The sequence below is a fragment of the Haliotis rubra genome, unplaced genomic scaffold (genome assembly GCF_003918875.1).
Source record: "Haliotis rubra isolate DU_JTF1 unplaced genomic scaffold, ASM391887v1 Scf1413, whole genome shotgun sequence".
Classification (NCBI taxonomy): domain Eukaryota; kingdom Metazoa; phylum Mollusca; class Gastropoda; order Lepetellida; family Haliotidae; genus Haliotis; species Haliotis rubra.
Genome location: NW_025765352.1, coordinates 123,569 through 146,117, shown reverse-complemented (window position 1 = coordinate 146,117; position 22,549 = coordinate 123,569). Strand labels below are relative to the sequence as shown.

The 22,549-nt window shown below is 40.7% G+C and overlaps 1 protein-coding gene across 1 annotated transcript; it reads right to left on the bottom strand.

The window, feature by feature from the left end:
- Nucleotides 1-1,284: 1,284 nt before the first annotated feature.
- On the bottom strand, nt 1,285-21,577 carry LOC124269035 (AFG1-like ATPase; the record flags this gene model as incomplete). The annotated part of the gene is made up of 11 exons (XM_046704060.1): nt 1,285-2,258; nt 3,461-3,577; nt 4,153-4,293; nt 6,538-6,638; nt 8,231-8,298; nt 8,567-8,649; nt 17,249-17,307; nt 18,850-19,080; nt 19,807-19,908; nt 20,648-20,714; nt 21,359-21,577. Coding segments are annotated over 11 exons (1,383 nt in total), but the record flags the coding sequence as incomplete, so codon positions are not given.
- Nucleotides 21,578-22,549: the final 972 nt, after the last annotated feature.

The window sequence follows — 22,549 nt, the reverse complement described above, 5'->3', positions numbered from 1 at the left end:
TCAATGGCAATATGACAGGTCTGCAATACAGGGATGAGACCACTGGGCCTCATGTGTTGCCGTTCATTCAAGGACAGAGACGTTTCAGCAAGAGAATGCCCGTCCACATGTCGCTCATTTAGTGACATGTCTTAAGACATCCAAACATTGCCGTGCTCCTCTGGCCAGCTGTTTCTCCTGACCTGTCCCCTATCGAGCATACTTTGGATGAAATGGAGCGACCTTCAGACCCAGAATCAGCCATTGGCATCAGCTGAATTGGGACAAGCGTTGGTTGGGGAATAACATTCCCCAAGATTTCTTCAATCACTTAATGTCTTCTATGCGCCCTCATTGTCAAGCCTGCATCAACGCCAATGGTGGACACACACAATGCTGAATTTGTGAACTAACCTTTTACACCACATCTCTTCAAGGGCTTCTCACGATGCCTAGTGACAAATCATACAGATTTCTGTATATTATCCCGTCAATAGTGATAAAGTGAAAACCACAAATCATGTTATTATCTTTTTGCATTAAAATTGGCATAACATCAAATAATGCAGTGTTACTTTATTCCAGTAGTATACATTTTGTCTATTCTCATGATGACAGTGGCACGATAATACATAACACAACGGTCATTTGTGACGCCATCTTGCATACTGGTTTCTATTCATGACTAACATGACCCTCCACCTTTCCACCTTACCTTTGCATTATCAAGGAGATAGTTACAGGTGTGCATGAGAAAGAATTAAATACCCGTACTTCATAAAAACAAACCAATGTCCAATGCTCTCAATGCAGAAACAACCCACTAAAGTGCTGTCGGAAATAAAAAAAACCTGTATTTTCTCATTTTTCTCTACAATTTATGTAGTTGATATGTGCAAGTGTGAAATATCTGTTAAACTAAGTTCGGCCTAACTACAGTCTCAGTGGTAGGGACATAGTAAACGTAGAAAAGATTAGTGCAGAAATGAGTCCAAAACGATTTATTTGGAACAGGCCATGGCTTTATGCAAATTATTGTGGGACAATATTGTATTACAAAGGACACTTTTTAAATGCCCTATTTGAAATTAGACGTAGCTTCATTATAAACGATACCTGGCGTAAAAAATACGGTCGACGGTCTGTTGTCATACCTGGCTGAGCGACCTAATTGCCATCTATAGTCTGATCTATTGTTTTTAGCAGCTATTCGTATTTTTCTTAAGTTTTACCCATTTTTACGAGTAAACATGCTTTTCTGGATATCCTATTACGCATCCCTCTGAATGCCCAGTTAGGCCGATGTGGTATATTTCGACATATGCTATTTGCAGTTGTGTAAATTTTAGAGATACAGAGTAACAGCCTAAAAACAGTTTTTTTTCTATTTCCGACAGTACTTTAATCATCCATCTGTATTTATCACAGTAATGCATGACCTGTGCAGGAAGATACTGTGCATCGATCTGACAAGTCGACTAATCAGTGAGTGAATGAGTGAGTGAGCCACCTTTAGCAATAGGGTGGGGTGTGTGCAAGGTTGTGATTCACCTGCCAAAAGTAAGAACATCATCTTTCATAATATACGGGCCTGTGGGGTAGCCTAGTGGTTAAAGCGTTTGCTCGTCACGCTGAAAACACGGTTCGATTCCCCACATGGGTACAGAGTGTGAAGCCCATTTCTGCTGTCCCCTGCCGTGATATTGCCGGAATATTGCTAAAAGCAGCGTAAAACCAAACTCACTCACTCATAATATAAATAAAGTATCAGGATACAAATCGTATTACATCCCTTCCATGATGTTACATCTCAATAGCTGTGTGATTTGACTATAATCCTAGATAAATTCACACGGCAACTTCAAACACAGATGCATTTATATATGTAATCAATATTCTTAGTAAGTTTCTCCTCGTTTAATCATTAAAATCTATTTAAAACACATGAACATGTATAAAATCTCTCTCTATATCACACATTTGCACCTTTCACACAAACAAAAGGATTATATAATTTTTTTTAAATTCTGTGTATTAGTATAGCCCTAATAAAAAACAATGTTTAACTCTAAAACCAACAATCATCATAAACTCGGAGCATCTTGTTTCCCAGCATTCTCTGTATGTGTCTGAGATTTCCCATCATTCTCCTGTGTCCAAGCCCTGTCATGGTTCCAGTATTCCTCGGTCTGCATCTCGGTCAGTCTTGACACTGTACGGTCAAATGCAAATAGCTCCTCCTCCCCTGTGAAGATGCTGGATTTGGCTTTGTCGGAAGTCTAGGAGGAAAATTGAATAAAGCTCTTTAGCCTAATGTTGCAAAACAGTGCATGATGGACAACATAGCTTACATATGCAGTGGAACTTTCTTTAATCAATTTACTTACTTCCAGGAGTGAGTGACTATGGTTTTACACCACTTTTAGCAATATTCCAGCAACATCACAGAGGAGGACACCAGAAATGGGCTTCACACATACTACGCATGTTGGGAATCGAACCTGGACCTTCAGCATGACGAGCGAATGATTTCACCACTAGGCTACTCCACCGCCTCTTCATGATCAAGAATCTATATTCTTGGTACACAAGGAAAGTCACCTAGTCCTCGAGCATTTGGCCATGTTTTGTAACTGAAACTCAAGCACGTCAACAGGGTGAAATTCAAGTCATCCTGAGGCCCAAAAGGAAGGCACCCTAGGCCCTAGTGACATTTGACCTTGGGATCCAAGAACAAGGTCTCTTTAGGTCTTATAGGTTTGTTCTTCAAGAGTTTGAATCTAAAGACCTTTCACTCACAAACATTGAACATTAAGCAAAACCTCCCAAATGCCAGAAATTACGAGAAAATATTTTTCCATCACCAGCAAATTTAGACAACAAAACAAAACCTGTGCATAAAGTATGTCAGAGTGTGTGACCAATTAAACAATACTGCAATACAGCTGCTAACATGGCAATGAATTCAGAAAACAAGGTGAACAACAAAGAAAATGAGAACAATCTCCGCTGGAATGAGTATGCTATGCATATCAATTACAACCAATGACAAGAAGCTTCCCACACTACGCCCTTTCTATACTGAACCTGTCAATATAGCTTTACGCCTTTGCAATCCAGGTAGCAGTGTTGAACACCAATACTGGCTTTCTCCCATTTGCTTTAGCTTGACTTGTCATTTGTCAAAACTTTGCTCACTCGTCATGCCAGAGACCCGGGTTCTACAATGTGTGAAGCCCATTTCAAGTTTCCCCCGCCATGATATGGAATATTGCTAAAATCTGCGTAAAACTAGACTCACTAAGATAATAAACCCATGTACTTGATCTTAACATGTCAAAACTTCGTCACCAGGAGATTACAAATTACATCATCTGAGAAACACACTATCTACACAGGCTCGCTTCATATTTGTACAAGATCAATATTGTTAGTTCACAAAGTTCTCATCTTAAAATATACCGAGCATTGTGCTACTCACAGCCTGAATTCCTAGATCATCCATCAGTGCCATGTTGGCCTGCTCATCATGATGGCTGAGAGTGCCTGCGGAGAACAGGTGCTTGGCCTCAGCTTCAGCTGAACAAACCACCTTCACCTGGAGACACACACAGCACACTCATCTTACTATTGAACATACATCACAAGGTAAGTCTTCATACTCTGTCATCAATCAATCTGTTTTGCCCAAGAATTAAGTCCAAAGGTTAGGGGAAAATGCTCCTCAGGGACATATTTTGGGGGGAATGGGGTGGGGATAGGGGCACCCCCACAACCCCCCTCTGGATCCGCTCCTGATTAACCTACAAATGTGCAATCTGTCAAATATCTTGTAACATATGTTATATTTGGGATTACACTTTCTTAGTAAAGTACAGATTCTTGTACTTTTTGTTGAGGTGAGTCCCATCTGTGATTCGAACCCACACCCTGAGAGTCAGGCATCTAATCGCCAGCACACAAAGTCAGACGCTTAACGGCTCAGCCACCGCAACAACTGATAGTCTAAACTGCGGACTTTGTGTACCCCTCGTATAAGTGTAACTTGGCAGATGGGATTCAACCCAAAAACAGTACTAGAATCTGTACTTTACTAAGAAAGTGTAACCCCAAACATAACATATGTTACATTTGACCACTTTCTAAATGGCATTGTGTAATCCTGTCAAATACCTTATTGTCATAGAAATTGTCAATGAGCGTGATGAACCTCCTGCCCTCAGTTTTGTTCTGTAGAGTCATTTGAGGGATGTCTCTAATGATGACGACGTCAAACTCCTGGCTGATACGGAGGTAGTCTACGGCACCTAGTGCCTGGCAAAACAGAAACAAACAAACATTTTAAACTGTCTTTGACTGACTGAGTGTGGTTTTACGCCGCTGTTAGCAATATTCCAGCAACATCATGGCGGGGGACACCAGAAATGGGCTTCACACATTGTACCCATGTGGGGATTCGAACCCGGGTCTTCGGCGTGACGAGCCAACGCTTTAACCAATAGGCTACCCCACCGCCCCCAACTGTCTTTGAAACAAGCTTTGCTCATAATACTTATTCACTTGAAGGAATTTTCCCTCAAATACATAATACATGTCATGATGGCGAAAGTCACAAGTGTTTACAACTTTGGTGAAGCCTGAGTGCACTGTTTGGTGCTGACAAACCAAGATGAACTAACAGAACAAATCTGGGATTCGAACCCATAATGCAGATTTGGGAGGTGGGTTAGCCTAGTGGTTAAAGCATTCGCTCGTCACGCCGAAGACCCGGGTTTGATTCCCCACATGGGTACAATGTGTGAAGCCCATTTTCTGGTGTCCCCCTGCCATGATATTCTTGGAATATTGCTAAAAGCGGCGTAAAACTAAACTCACTCACATGATGCAGATACTAGATACTAGCATGGATAAATGAAGCTAGAGTCAGGACCAGACAATCCAGTGATTGACAGTATAAGCAATATTCCACACTGTCTGGGCAAACTGACAAGCAACCAAACAGGGGATCTTTTCCTAACAAAAAACAATTGCTTTGAAAAACCAAAAGCATACCTCAGGCAGGAGTGATCTTTGCCATATGAGGTCAACAAAAACATTCTCAAAGTAAGAAAAGCAAGATTTATGGATGTCAACTTCTTTATTGTGAATAACACGACGTCATCAGGTGAAGGAGCAAGCATACACTCCGAAATGTCGTGTTATTCACAATAAAGAAGTTGACATCCATAAATCTTGCTTTTCTTATGCATTCCACTTCTAAATGCCCTTCAAAATTTTGATTCTCCAAGTAGATTTTGTTTACAGATCATATGCCTTAGTGAGGTGAGGTGAGGTGAGGTGAAATTGGGTTTAACGTCGTGCTTGAGAATATTTCGCTCATATGACGACGTGCATGCATGTATATGTGTATGTGCGGCTGTTTGTACTAGCCCAGACTTAAGCTGGTTTTATAGTGCTAGCCCACTGAGATACCATGCCGCAGTGAAGCATGAATACCCCACTCAGACACATTTTACTGACACCGAGCCGACCAGTCCTTGTTGTACCCATTAATGCCGAGTGCCAGGCAGGGACCAATAAGTACCATATTTTAACATCTTTTGGTATGATGCGAACGGGGATCGAACCAGCGACCTTCCGCTCTCCGGGCGGATGCTCTAACCACTACACCACGGAGGCGGCCCTATGCCTTAGTGACAATGCAGTATGTGATCGATACTATTTGGTTTACCATTTAGCATTTTTCCAGTTCATGAATACATACTATCCCAGTTCTTAACAGCATTTCTGACTATGTTTTTCCTTGTCTACTGACCCGTGAACGAACCTTCAGTAACCCATGCTTGACGTAAGAGGCGACTAACGGGATCGGTGGTCAGGCTTGCTGGCTTGGTTGACACATGTCATCGGTTCCCAATTGCGAAGATCGATGCTCATGCTGTTGATCACTGAATTGTCTGGTCCAGACTCAATTATTTACAGACCGCCACCATATAGCTGGAATATTGCTGAGTGCAGCGTCAAACTAAACTCACTCACTCACTCCTTGTCTACTGACCTGGGCCTCGTTTCACAAAGCTATCGTAGCGTTACGACTGTCATAAGTCTATGTTACAGTATGGGAGGTGCGAATGCTTCGAGAAAAGTTACGAGATCTTAGGCTTATGAGAGCTTTGTGAATCGGGGCCTTGGGCTTTACATACGAACTTGCAACACAAACCATCAAACGCCATGAAGCTGAACATGCCATAAAGATCAGTTGTAGTTTGTGTTAAATTTCACAAATATTATCAAGAGCAAGGTCACTATCTTTGTTGGATAGGAAATTCTCTAGGACATAAAGAGTTAATAGATTCCCAACAAGGCTTTGACTCACCCATTGTATGCACTGCCTGGTAAGCTAGATTTTGGTACACTGAGTTCTACCTCTGGGATATTTCTGAGTACAGACATCTACTTGGGTATTTGGGGTAGATTTATGGACTACATCATAAAACTGCTGAAGCATAACTTAGTTATTATGTCTGCTGAAGGTGGGGTAGGCAAGGTAGTACGTACAGTCTGGCATAAATGGCTGAATGATGAGTCCAGAACTCGACCACACGTGACTGGCAGTTTCAGATCACGGCCCAGGATTCTCAGAGTCCGAGGACGTATTACTGAAATCATCATTAAATATGATCTCAATCATAATCATAATCTCATACATGTAACAAACTGTATATTGAAGATAAATAACTGCTAAACTTCAAATTAAAGAGTGACAGTACTCAACACTCTGGGCCCACTTTCACAAAGCAATGTTAGCGCAATGATGATCATAACTCCCACACTCAACATGGACCTAAGGAACTCATAGCACTAAGATCACTTTGTGCAAGCGGGCCACCTATTCCCATACCATGTCCAGACTTGGTGTCTTGTGTAAAAGGGGCCATGGGTTGGCCATGGGTTAAGGTGTTTGTTCATCACACGGACGGCCGGGTTCGATTCCCCACATGGGTACGATATGTGAAGCCCATTTCTGGTGTACACTGCTATGATATTGCTTGAATATTGCTAAAAGCGGCATAAAACTAAACTCACTCAATCACTCTTGCAAAAGTAAGACAATGACTTTGAGTAATTAGCGTGATCACTAACCATTTGATTCATATACAGCCTAAACTTGAGTGATCAGGCAACAGGTTCTTATTGCCCTAGGTACCTATCCACAAGGAGTTCATAACACTATGACATGTCATAATTCAAAAGATAATCCTAGGCTTACGATTGCTAAAGCTCTAAAAACGCTACTTTGGATCTGGACCCTGACTTCACTTAGGTCAAGTCTCTATAGCATGCATATCTTCATGAACTCAGAGACACGGAGCTTAAAGATTATTCATTGTCTTTCCGCTATATAACTACTTATGTAATTTTAAGATTGAGTTTGATGTAGCACCACTTTGAACAGTTTTTCAGTTATATGTTGGAGTGTCTGTTTGATGTGAAAGGATTGAGACTAAGATGTTTACCATACACAGAGGCAGTTAATTAACACTAGGGGGGACTACTGAGGGACAAAACTATTGCGATAGCATAGTCAATTGCAACATACTACATGCGATAGCGATAGTCTATTGCAACATACTACATGTACCAACTATTGCAATACTATAGCAGTAGTTTTTCTCAACATACCATTGAATTGTCTCATTTGAAGTCATTTCCCAGATGAATGTATTGTTTATAAGAAATAAAAACAAGTTGAAGTAGTTTCAGTCTCTTTTTATGAGTGACAAGAAACTTGAAACCCAGATCAAGTAAGCAGTTAAAACATGAACTCAATGAAGCTGCAAGTCTGCACCCAAACATCCTGTATTTTGCAGTGCACATTTATCAGCTTAAATCAAATACAAAACTATCGATAGTTACACATGCTATCGATGCATCAATAGTTTTTCGTTTCTACCATCGATTAATTGCTAACGGAGACTCAACAATTGCAACCCATCGATAGTTTGATGCATCGTTACAGCCCTAATTAACACACTTGCTGGATTAACCCTTTTAAACAATGTTTTTATGAATTTGAAGACCTTATCTTGAAAGTAAAATTTAGGGCCTTTGTAAAAGCCAGACTGACAAAATTCATAGCCTTTTAAGAATGTGTGTTTGTATCATGGGTAGACAGTGCAAACACAGGAACATGATGTATGACGTGGTCAGTTGGTGCGATGTTGCAGTCAAGGGGAGACAACTCACTGGCATTCTGACTCTTCATGTAGATCTTCAAACACTCTGTCGACTTCATACTGGCTATCACACATAGACTTTCTAAAATAGTAAAACAAAATCTCTGATGCCATTACCAGAAAATCCTTACACCTTCACTGAGTTTATCTGACAAATGTGTACAAATATTTCAATTTACTTCAAAAAGCCATAACGCTTTACACAGCTTTTATGGATTTTACAACATTTGTTAAGGGACACCATGAAAAATCATAATTGTATCAGTGTATTTGGTATGATAAGCCCCATTGTAACAGCTGTGCTAGCCAACCACATCTGACCACCCAGTTCAGAAACGTTATAAACTTACATGAAATACGTCCTTCCTTCAGCTGGAAGTGTCATCATACGATAGTCGACTCCTGAGTCGAGACATACAACTTTGCTGTAGTTCTGAAACAGTATCTCAGGATCACAGTTGTTCCAACACACACAGCATGTATTACAGAGAATCATTTCTGTTCCTTGATGGATATTTCATTGCCACTTTCATTTTCTCCTGCAGCCATAACAAAATGGAATGTGCCCTCACCAATACACACAGCAGCATCAGTGACTTCCTTCAAAAAACACCTAAAGACTTATCTTTTAGAAAAGAAATTATCACATACATAAATAACAACTTGGCAGTGCACAGAGCACACACTAGTGTGAAGTGATGCAATACATTTTTGTCAACATCGGCTGTTTTCAGTACTTAAAGGTTTGTGTACACTTAATCACCTCAAAAACATAGGGCTGATGTGCAGTGAGGGCTAAATAACACCTTCTAAGGATAACACCTTCTTCTTCTGTTATATGATGTAACATTTTGGCAAAGATCCTTATACCTAGGGTTTAACACAGCACAGAAATGAGCGTCCAGTATGGAGAATTGCATGGTATGGATGCAAAATAATGTAATTTTCTGAGTAAAATTGATATTTTATACTTATCCTGACTCATGCTTATGTGCTTGTCTCTTCTTCTTTGCGAACACAGTGGAACACTTGTATCTCCCAATTGAAGTTCCTTTCAATGTAAAATCACTAATTAGTACTCACCATGAGTTATCTTTCCCCTCGCAGGCGCGGGAACGAGGGCGCCACCTCCCACCATGTGCCTCATTCTCTCCTTTTATAGCGAGCCCAACACTTGAATTTACAGGGAAATCCAAAGTGTTATGTGGGAAGGACGGGAGGGCTTACCTCATGAGTCAGGATAAGTATAAAATATCAATTTTACTCAGAAAATTACATATTTTTCCTTATCCTGACTCATGCTTATTTGCTTGTAGAATCCGACGGCTATGGAGGTGGGAATATATAAGACTTTGGATTTGGATAATTAGTGATTTGAATTGTAATGACTGTAATAACCCTATGGGAACTTCATAAAGGCACTGAACTGATGAATTCCTGCTGCTAACTTATCAGCTGCCATATATGGGTTATTACAATATAACTATTACAATATACTTATTACGATAAAGTATATACAACATTAATACAAAGCTTAAGACTAGTAGACTTAAGTTGTTAATGTGATAGCATAAACTCCTTGAGTTTATAGTTAATATACTTTTATGAAGTAACCAAAGTACTAAGCTTAAGATATGCATAAACTTAAGCTATATGAGTATAGTACTGTGCTTAAGATATAATTTAACTTAAGCTATATAATAGCAAAACCTCCAGGAGTTTGTTAGCTAATATATATATAAAATGTGACCATATTACTGAGCTTAAGATATGATGAAACTTAAGCTAAATATAATAGCAAAACTCCTTAGAGTTGTTAGCTAATATATTGTATGATATAATAACCATAGTACTGAGCTTAAGATAATAGATTGAACTTAAGCAAAATATATATATAGCATGTAGCTATTTAGTACTGATATCAGATAAGTATAAATCTGTAAGATTGACTTATCTTCTCCGAGGAACTGTCAACTGTTGAGCGAGGACCATGGGACCGAAATGGTGGATACCTGAGACGTCCTTGGTGGTGATATCTCTCAGATAGTGGTTGGCAAACACCATATCGGATCTCCAGAAACAACCCTCCATTATGGTATTCAAAGAGCAGTTGCCGTGTAGAGCAAGTGTTGATGCTAGCGCTCTAATTTCATGAGGATTAGATGCTCTTGGAGGGTCGAGTCCTGCAGCCTTGTAGGCACGTAGTATGACAGTTCTGATCCAAATTGAGATAGTAGTACGTGAGACTTCGTCTCATGAGCTGTAGATAGAGGGATAAATAATCTCTTGAATTTTCCTCTCCTCTGTTTGGATCGGTGGAAATATATTTTCAGTGCTCTTACTGGGCATAGTGATAGATCCATCGTATCATGAGGTCCAAGTATGGATGAGAGAGCTGGGACGTGGAATAATCTGTCTGGTTGACCTGGCAATTGGTTCTTAGCTATAAAATCCCAGCGTAGTCCCAGATGAACGATGTTATGAATATCATCAAAGTGTGTTCTCTCAGAATCCAAAGCGTGAATCTCTGACATCCTGGCAGCCGTGAAGCTAAGCTAACAGGAACAAAGTTTTCTGGGTCAGTGATTCAAACGATGTAGATTCTAATGGTTCATAAGCCTCACTTGTGAGGTGTTGGAGCACTATATTTAGATCCCAAGCTGGAGCGTGAAACTTCCGTTTGTGATCCTCCAATCGGAATGCTCGTAGCAAAGCGAGTAACTCTGGGGTCTTTGTTAACTTGACGCCGCTCTCATAGTTATGACAGAGCTTAATGCTGCAAGATAAGTGGACAAAGTTGAGCCTTTTAGATTCTTAGTTTGTCGTAGATAACATAAGTAGTCCGCCACTTGAGGATGAGTAGCATATCTGGCTGTAAATCCTTTCTTTGCAGCATAATTAACAAAACTGTGACATTTGTCATCGTATAAGTTGCGAGTTGAGTTAAGCAGTGCAAGCGTGACTGCTTTTGCCGCTCTGGCTGAGTAACCTCTCTTATTCAGACATGCCTTGATACAATCCATACGTGAAGTTGGAATACTGCTGGTTTTCCGTGCACTTGTTTGGTGTGCGGATGTATCAATAGATTCGAGCGTTCTGGAAGTTGTAGAATTGGTTGTCCGATTTCTTGAATAAGATTTGAAACCACGCTCTCGCTGGCCAGTAGGGCCGCGACCAAAATCAGATGGAGGCTCTGCGCTTGACTGATTTTCCGTAAAGACTTGTGGGATTAACGCTGGTGGCGGAAAGCATCACGCTGTTGAGTCCCTCCCACGATATGCTTAGTGCGTCCGTTGCCCATGCTAGTGGGTCTGGAACTGGCGATACGAAAGTTGTCAGTTGTTTGTTGAATCGAGTGGCGAATAGGTCTACTAGTGGAGATCCTATTTCCATGATTATTTGAGTGAATATCTCTGTGTGGAGCATCCATTCTGTCGGCGACGGTAGGTGTGGCCGAGAGAGAGCGTCTGCTAATACATTCTTTGCTCCTGGAATGTGGCAAGCTCTGACATGTATGTTTAGATTGTCGATTAGATCGAATAATCGGAAACATAGAGACAGTAGGTTCGGTGACCTTGTTGAGCCTTGTTTGTTCACATAAAACGCCACTGTCGAATTGTCTGTGTGAATCATCAACTGAGCATTCTGTAGTAGGTTGCTCCAGTGACTTATGGCGTTTATGACTGCTTGCATCTCTAGCAGATTTATGTGACATTTGCTCTCTTGATTGCTCCATAGGCCTAGTATAGTTAGTAGCTTGATTATAAAGTTCAGCTGTAGTCTGAAACGCTGTGGATCTGGATCCACTTGTATCCCGTCGTCTAGGTAAAATGCGCTGCGAAGACCTTGACGATGTAGGTATGCGACAATAGGCTTCGTCACTCTTGTGAATACCCAAGGGGACGATGAGATTCCGAAGGGAAGTACTTTCCATTGGTAATGTTTCCCGTCTAGGATAAATCTTAGATATTTCCTTGAATGGGGATGAATCGGAATGTGTAGATATGCGTCTTGCAAATCTATGCTGGCCATGTAATCTTTGGGAAGAATTAAGTGCCGAAGTTGTGGTAAGTGTATCATGCGAAACGCTGGCGGTTTGCTTAGATAGTCTTTGTTGAAGATGCTCATGTTGTATATGAGACGAAACTTTTCCTTGGAATTTTTCTTGGGCACTAGGAAAACTAGGGAGTAGAAACCTGGTACGATGTTTCGCTGATCCAGAACTTCTAAGGCCTGTTTGTTTAGCAGAGTAGCTACTGTTTCCCTTAACATAGGTAGTTGTGCTGGTTGAAAGTCGAACCTTGGAGGGATGACTGTTAACGGAGGTATGGCCTTGAGTTGTATTTGATATCCGTGCTGTGGGATGTTGGATACATAAGGATCTTGTAGTAATCCCCAGTTTTCCCAGTGCAGCTGAAGGCGTCCACCCACTTGAGAAGGTTGTACTGGAACGGCTGGGGTGGAAGACTCCAGTCGTTCCGAACCTGTATTTCATCGTCTAAATCCGTGGGAACCTCTGGATGATCTGCCTCTTGCTGATCCTCCTCTGAAATTGCTGTATGGGCGACGAAAAGATTCCCTGGGACCTTTTGCTGTAGCCAATTTCTTGTCCCGTGCTTTCTGTAGTCCAGAGAATTTAGACTTGCCAGAGTATCTCAAGGATGATTGCTTAATGACGTTCGCTAACGTATCCATGGACTTGATGATAAGCACCTCTCTAGAGTCCTTAGACACCTCTTTGGAGACCTTGTCTATGTTACCACCAAAGAGTAAGGGCGATGACCATGGGGCAGCGTAGAGTGATTCCGTAAATTGATTATCCAAATTGCAGGAGGCTAGTAGACCCTGACGACGAGCCATGGTAGTAGCTTCAGTAAGCGCTGACAAGTGATCTGTAAGGAACTGATGGTCTCTTTTCTGCATGAGTAGAGCCGAGTAGATCATTCTATCTTCCTCCTCTGTAGAATCTTTGAACTTGGTGATGAGAGTTTCATTGACAGTTCTAGATCTATTCAATCCAAAAACATTCTCCTAGAAATGGTACCCAACTGGGCTAGTTTGCGATCGTCTATTCTGTAATTTCTGGACTTGGCATCACTGATTAACTTAAAGTTGTCATCAATCTCTTGAGCCTTGAAAAAGGAGTCCATATTGTGACCTGCAAATTTCTTGGCGCTGAAAACCGGGAAATGTGTTGATTGGAATTTCGTAGATTTGGTAAAGGCTGTATCCAGATTAGCTGGAACCGCTGCTATCGGGTCAATAGGAGGTAAGGAGATAGTGTCCGCATCATCTTCCTTCATCAAATAAGTATGAGCTGAGTTCTCGTTCTTAGACGGGGAAGCAAGTTCCAATCCATTCACCATCCAGTATCTAATTTCTGCATCTGAGAATACGATACCTTCTTCCTCTTCTGATGTAGGATCACATATAATAGAGTGAGGTGGAGTCCTAGATCTGTAAGAAGATCGACGAGAAGATTGTGGTGAACGGACTGACGAGTGGCTAGTATAGGGAGACCTTGGAGGAGACTTCCTCGGCGAACGCTGGTGGCTTCGTGAAGCTCTCGATGTATCCCTTCTAGATCTTCTGGGTGAAGATGACTTGGAGCCACTTAACCTTCGTGATGGCCTTCGGGAAGGTATCGAGTCAGAGTCCGAATCATTATATGGGAGCCTGTTTCGCGAACGACCTCTGTGTTCTACAGGGTCTGAGCTCGGTGAAGCACTCCTCCTCCGCGAAGCCCTTCGCAACTGGTGAGGATCTGGATCCTTCGTGGAGGCAGCCTGGGATGTTCTTCGCGAAGGCGCGTTTGTGGGCTCTATGGCCCTACGCGAAGTGATAGCTGGCTCTGGGGCCCTACATGACTTATTATGGGTTGGGCTCTGGGGCCCGCGGCTCTGAGGCCTCTGTAAACCGTATCAGTCTTCCATCAACATCAGGATTTGGTTAACCAGGTCGTCTGGGACGGTCTGCGCTGGCGTTGAGGGTGTCCTCTCTGTGATAGTGACGGGACCCTCAGTTATAATCTCAGGCGTCAGCGTAGGCATCTCTGGTTGCGTGTTGATCTGCGCTGAAGTGACGGTAGCCGATACTGGTCGCTTCTTATGCCGTACATCTGGAATGATAATCGGAATGTCATCATCATATAAACACAATTCTGAAACAGGTAGAATGTCAGAAGCAAAGTTTTTAGTAGACTTCGTGGATTTCCCTTTTGACGAAGCTGTAGACCTGGGGGTTCGGAGCGTACGTTGAGACGACGTGGAAGCTCTTCTAGTCTTAGACTGTGATGATGGAATGTCCTGGGATGCAGGTCGCTTCTTGGATATAGCGGACTGCGTCCCACGCTTCTCCCCCGAAGGTAACTCAGGCGGAACACCAGACGGTAGAGGGTCGTCCGCAAACAGTTGACAGGGTATATCTGACTCTGATCTATTAGCCATGACTGAAGATTGTTTCCGAGATCTATCTGCCGCCCGTCTCAAGATGGAATATAAATATTTATCAAAGGCAGAATTAGACAAATTAATACATAATTTGCAGCGTGAAACAATAGAGCATGGAATTATGCAACTAGGGCATACTAAATGCGGATCGGCAGCAGAGTAACGTAATTTACAAACAGTGCAGATTTTCATTAACGCAAACTGCTGAGCAAACACGGCGAACCGTGAATAAAGCAGCAGAAACACGAATAAATATCAATGCATGTTGCATAAGGATACTAGTTACACCTCTATAGATGAATATAAGAGGTACCAAACTAAATATAAATAAAGGATATGTGTGTAGGGAGACACAGGCGCTCTCACGTCCAGCTCACTGGGCGAAGAAGGAGAGAGTGAGGCACATGGTGGGAGGTGGCGCCCTCGTTCCCGTGCTTGCGAGGGGAAAGATAACTCATGGTGAGTACTAATTAGTGATTTTACATTGAAGGGAACTTCAATTGGGAGATACAAGTGTTCCACTGTGTTCGCAAAGAAGAAGAAGACAAGTAAATAAGCATGAGTCAGGATAAGGAAAAATATACATATATTGTGTCAGTAATATATGCACAATAATATTAATTGTACCAAACTCCTGACAAGAAATATATGAAATGTGCAAATCTAATACTGGGGTAATAAAAACATTTTAGATAATAGTCAGCTACACCATTTAATTACTTTACAGGACCCTAATACTTCCAATAATGACTTGTAAAATTAGTTTTTCGGAGTCCCCTGAAGCATATTTTTTGTAGGTCAAGATACAACCCTGTTATACTGTTTTAAAGCAAGAATGAGTGAGTGAGTTTAGTTTTACACTGTTTGTAGCAATATTCCATCAATATCACAGTAGGGGACACCAGAAATAGGTTTCACACATTGTTGTTATATGGGGAATCGAACAGTTGTATGTCTACCACAAGTATACTCATAACTCTGATGTAGCTACGAGATAATTTGTAGTAGCAAATTCTGTTACATTTGATAACACAAGTATACTCGTGGTAGACAGTGTTAACCACTAAAGCAAGAATGAAGCAATACAGCACATTTTAGAGTTAAATATAAATAAAGAGAGATTAACAAAAACAACATAAACGTTTGCTTGAAAGGAACTAACAACAACAGAAACAATAACAAAGGTTCCACAAAAGTATGCTTGTTTCCTTCAGGATGGCTAGTGCAACAGATTCAGTGAGGTGAGGTGAAATTGTGTTTAACATCGGGCTTGAGAATATTTCGCTCAAATGACGACGTGCATGCGTGTGTATGTGTATGCGCGTCTGCTTGTACTAGCCCAGACTTAAGCTGGTTTTATAGTGCTAGCCCACTGAGATACCATGCCACAGTGAAGCATGAATACCCCACTCAGACACATTATACTGACTCCGAGCCGACCAGTCCTTGTTGTACCCATTAATGCCGAACGCCAGGCAGGGACCAACAAGTACCATATTTTAATGTCGTTTGGTATGACGCGGTCGGGGATCGAACCCACGACCTTCCGCTCTCCGGGCCACGGAGGCGGTCCAATGCTAAAGCCCTAAATAAAGAAATTCTAGATTTCCACAGGTTTAAGTTCTGAATCTCCCTTCTCACTCGGGCTCCTTTTCAGTTCAAAAGGACATGTTTATTTCTATCAAAATTATATTTTCTCACAGATTCAGTGAGGGAGCTTAGTTTTATGTTGTACTCAGCAATATTCCTGCTATAATGGTCTGTAAATAATCAAGTCTGGACCAGTCAATCCAGTGATCAACAGCATGAGCATTGATCCTCACAATGAGGATATGATGACATGTGTCAACCAACTCAGCAAGTCTGACTACCCGATCCCGTTAGTCGCCTCTTACAACAAGCATGGGTTACTGAAATCCAATTCTAACCCAGATCTTCATGGGTCACAGCAGACTCAATTTTCGGTGAGAAAAATTAATTGTCTTCAAGTGTCAGTCAAGTATGCTACTATCACAAATTTGTAAGTTTGCCAACAGGTAGAAATACTTTGGACGATTTTAATATTATAATATCATAGGGGCGGTGGGGTAGCCTAGTGGTTAAAGTGGTCGCTCGTCTCGCCAATGTGTGAAGCCCATTTCTGGTGTCCCCTGCCGTGATATTGCTGGAATATTGCTAAAAGCAGCGTAAAACCATACTCACTCACTCATTATATCATAAGTTAGACTGACCCTTTCTTTTCACATGTTCCACTGAAACTGACAATACCCTTTTCAGTATCATAGTCCCCAAGATTGTTTAATGAATCATACATTTCCCTAAGCATGTTTATATGTTCATTTCAACATGTTTATCTAGTTAACTCTTTTGAAAGTGTATATACAGTGCCTTTATATCATGCCTTCATATTATGGCTTCATATGGTGCCAAAACCAAATGATTTCCAAGTGTATCCTTCAGGTACCAGGAACTTATCTAATCCAGCCATTATTGACCAGGCTGTGCTTGTGTAATACAAGGAACTTGCAAGCCATTCTTTAGAAACCAGACTGATGAGAATATGTGAGTAAAGGAAAGTAGTACCTTCAATATCCCTATGAAAGGCACAAAGTTGGCACGTTGTAGACCATTCTTGTAGAGATCTGAGTAAAAGAAAACAAATCAGAGTACATGATAATTGAAACCAAGATGAACAATTATTCACATTAAACGTGCAGAATAGGTCTCCCCGATCATACTTATCATGAATGAGTGAGCGAAATAGTCTGTGAGTCTGAGAGTGAGTGCGTGAGTGAGTGAGGGAGTAATGTCACTTTTAACAGTACTCAAGTAATAACAGTTTAATGGTGGAAGAAAGCCTTATAATGTCATTGTTGATAATGTCATTATACCTTGCTGATAATGTGTCCTTACACCTTGCTGATGTGTCCTTTTACCCTGCTGATAATGTGTCCTTATACCCTGCTGATAATGTGTCCTTTTACCCTGCTGATAATGTGTCCTTATACCCTGCTGATAATGTGTCCTTATACCCTGCTGATAATGTGTCCTTTGTGTCCCTTACCCTTGCTGATAATGTGTCCTTATACCCTGCTGATAATGTGTCCTTTTACCCTGCTGATAATGTGTCCTTATACCCTGCTGATAATGTGTCCTTATACCCTGCTGATAATGTGTCCTTATACCCTGCTGATAATGTGTCCTTATACCCTGCTGATAATGTCCTTATACCCTGCTGATAATGTGTCCTTATACCCTGCTGATAATGTGTCCTTATACCTTGCTGATAATGTGTCCTTATACCCTGCTGATAATGTGTCCTTATACCCTGCTGATAATGTGTCCTTATACCCTGCTGATAATGTGTCATTATACCTTGTTGATAATGTGTCATTATACCTTGCTGATAATGTGTCCTTACACCTTGCTGATGTGTCCTTTTACCCTGCTGATAATGTGTCCTTATACCCTGCTGATAATGTGTCCTTATACCCTGCTGATAATGTGTCCTTATACCCTGCTGATAATGTGTCCTTATACCCTGCTGATAATGTGTCCTTATACCCTGCTGATAATGTGTCCTTATACCCTGTTGATAATGTGTCCTTATACCCTGCTGATAATGTGTCAATATACCTTGTTGATAATGTGTCCTTATACCCTGCTGATAATGTGTCCTTTTACCCTGCTGATAATGTGTCCATATACCCTGCTGATAATGTGTCCTTATACCCTGCTGATAATGTGTCCTTATACCCCGCTGATAATGTGTCCTTATACCCTGCTGATAATGTGTCCTTTTACCCTGCTGATAATGTGTCCTTATACCCTGCTGATAATGTGTCCTTATACCCTGCTGATAATGTGTCCTTATACCCTGCTGATGTGTCCTTATACCTTGTTGATAATGTGTCCTTATACCCTGCTGATAATGTGTCCTTATACCCTGCTGATAATGTGTCCTTATACCCTGCTGATAATGTGTCATTATACCTTGTTGATAATGTGTCATTTTACTCCATGAACCACTGCAAATATTATTATCCATGTAAACAATAAAAACAATCACATTCTTACAAACTGACAGCTTTGTAATCACCAATTTCTTCATAGATTCACCCATGGAACACCTAGTAAACATTGATAGGTAATGATATATATTTTTCACTAAAGAACATAGATACCATTTGGATGTCTGTTTGAAGTTGCCACAACAACAACGCCATTTTCAAACAGCTCTGTGAACAGCCGTTTTAGAATCATTGCATCGGCAATGTCTGTTACTTGGAATTCATCAAAACATAACAGCCAGGTGCTTTCACTGATTTCATCGGCTACAGGAGCTATAGGGTCGAAAGCCTGGGATCTCTTTACGTTCCTGTGTTTGGGCTGGCTATGCTTCAACTCATGGATTCCTGGAAACAACATAACATATCAATATCAGTATGTGCCCAAAAATGTAATTTTTATGATAAAATTAATATTTTATACTTATCCTGACTCATGACTGATGAACTTGGCTATTGGCATCGTTTTCAGTAGTTAGTGAGAATGTTTTTACTCTGTGTTTAGCAATATTCCAGTACTGTCCAGGTGATTGACACCAGAAATGAACTTCACACTTTAAACCCTTATTCAAGTCAGGGAGCCTGACCTCCCGATACCATTAGTTGTCTCTTACGACAAGCATGGGTCCCTACTGGCAACTCATTAGGAATTACTCTTAGTCAATGGTACTGAAAGAAATATGACGTACACAAAAAATAGCTTTTTTAACAAAGGTGGGGGTTGTCCAACATGAAATATAGATGGGAAATGAGGGGGCCAATTAATATTCAAAGGCTTAATCTTCCATTCCTCCAATATATGATACTTATATAAGATCAGAAAGTGAAGTCTTATTTTTTTGTTTGAACTAGAGATGCAATGTACTCTCTGAAACTTGACAAAATAATTGTAAATTTGTACAATTTCTATAAAGTATCATCAAGGACCTATTGACAATGGTTGGGGACATCAGAAATGGACTTCACACATTGCAACCATGTGGAGAATCAAACGCATGTCTGCAGCATGATGAGCGAATGCTTTAACCACTAGGCTACCCCTCCACCCCTTTAGTAAGTATGTAAATAACTTACGCCTGTGTACATCTAACATAAACTTGTGGAAGTGGACTCGTTGTTTCCTCCTCACTGAGCATGTATGGAAGAACATGTCCATCAGCATCGTCTTCCCGCAACCTGCACAACACAGAACGACATCAACATCATTTGATTTTACAATGCTTTTAGCATAATGGCAATATTGCTGCAACATCATGGCAGGAGACAGCAAAAACACAGTGTACCCTTGTGGTGAACCAGTCTGGACCCTTGACATGACAAACAATCACTTAAACCTCCAGACCCAAAGCTTGTCATTAATGTGCAATAGTAGGAGAATTACTGATCACATAAATAATGTACTACAAGCAGGGTTTTACATGACGCACAATTCCTGCGAATTTGAAGCAACAAGTTTGTAAACAACTCTCAAAATATTATCATACGAGTCAGCTTGATGCAAGTTTTGTGGGTGGCCCTCACAATTCAGTTCAATAAAATCGATTTGATAAGCAAACTATCATATTGTTCGATGATAGTTTGACTTTTACAGAGCTGTCAGATTGTTCCAGAGAACTCAGAGGAGACAGTAATCCTGGCTGTTTGAACTGAACAATGCTGTAGTTGCATTTGATGGTGTGACATACACAGTTACATACTGAGAATGATTAACACAAAGAAATTTTAAATTTTCATGACTCCCAAATATTGAAAATGACTCCCAAAATAAATATTGTGAGTCACCATGACTCCCATTTTTAGAAGTCTGTGTAAAACCCTGACTACAATACAATGAATGTCTCACAAGAAATATTTGATATAACATATACGTATAGATAGATCAATATTTCATTGACACATGAGTAACTCAACTCACCAACACTTCCATACAAGTAAAGGCCCTGAGGAGCTGAAACTTGCTGAGAGGAGCCAAATCCTAGACTCTGTAATACCAGGAAGAGCCTTTAGTCATTGTTAGCAATGTCAGGTTGAAGTTTAAATTGCCAAATCTCCAGAGGTACAGTGCTAATAATGAAAACTCTGGGAATCTGAGAACCTGAACGGCTGTTCCGTTTCTGCGGTTTCGGCCCGCCGCGACAGATAACAACTTTTCCGTTTTCAATGATGATAGTTTCTTAAACAACTTTTTGGGTGGAGTCCGGAAAATTTTCAAATATAAGACAGCTGTTGGGTATTAGTAAATGATAAACATGAGTACTATTTATATTTATGTGGCAATTTTGTACAATGATACAATTTGCAATTCATCGGTCCATTTCTGACCCAAACAGACTGTAGCTGCATCTCTACACAAGTGTGGTGGAATGTGACTCAACATCATGTTCAACATTATTGCACACAGAGGCATTGATTCAGAGTTAAAAATCTTATTTTAATAAGATTGATAAAGAAAGAACCTGGGATGCAATTTTATATCAATGCATTTGGTTGTACAATCAGAGAAATGGAAGTCTTAACATGGTTAACAGACCAGACAGATGGTTGGACAGACGGACGGACATGTAAATTTAACAAGCAAATGTGACAGCCACAGTATTTGTGATACACTTTTTTCACTCATTCCCACCTGCAACCAGGAGGCATTCTGTGACTGAGGTTTGTATTCTTTGAGCTGCAAATGCAGGTCTTCTAGATATGACACCACCTCTCTCTGATAATCATCCTTCCTCAGCTCTCCAGTCTCGATCTTTGACAGATATGCTGCCAAGGGGCCATTGTAACCTTGAAAAGTTACTTCTTCTGTCAAGCTGTCCGTTGCCGAGTTGTTACCATTTTCTGGAGTGATTTTATTTTTTTATATATTCCACATAATTTGCAAATGGGTATACATAGAGTAATTTATCATTGAAGACCTAACGGCCTTTCTAAAACATACTGAGCAGTTTTGACATTCAGCATCAATAACTGAGTCGACATAAATTTAATGGCAACAAATGCTGCGAATTGTACTAGATGAACAGATCTAATGAATGCTGATGCATTCTCCGTCAAGTGCACAGCTTTGATGGTGTGTTTTTTTTTACTGCATGTTAGGAACAGCTGTTTCATTAATGCTTCTGGGCCATTTGCTATCACGCCAGAATGTAATCGTTCGCATTCATACTGTAAAGATGGTAATGTTTTTCATTTTTTTTCTGTGCTGTGACAAAGTGACGTCTAAATTTAGAAATATCAAATGTCTTTGAAACTGAGAGCAGATTTTGATCAGGAAAATATTGCCCTTGGTGTTATACAATACTATTACTAAGCAATCACGGTCAAATCCATCGGTAGCGACCGCAGCCGCCGCTAGGGGCGCTAGTGTCGTTATTTTTAGAATTGCGGACGATTTTGGGTCACGGACAGGCCGACGTTTAAGGTCCAAGTACGCATATTTTGACCAAATGTATGCGATTTTTTTTATGGTGTCCCGTCGTACACATGTTCAAGTGCGCGTATTTTGCAAAACTAGCATCTGACCACGAAGATGAAGAAACGACGGTAAGTTGAACTTTGCTCTCTTTTTAAACGTATGCCAAATATTGTAAAAATATTTATTTTCTTGAACTATGGGCAAATACGCTTAATATAATCATTAATTTACATGCACAAAAAGTTTGGTATTTTTAGGAAGCATATAACGTACTGAAATGAGACCTTAAACTTTTCTTGTGTCATTGCCGCGAATCGCGTACCTTGGTCATTTAGAGTTATCTGCCCTTGACACTATGAAGCAGGTAAAGTCGACGCAGTTATTCAGCTATTTTTTCACAACGAA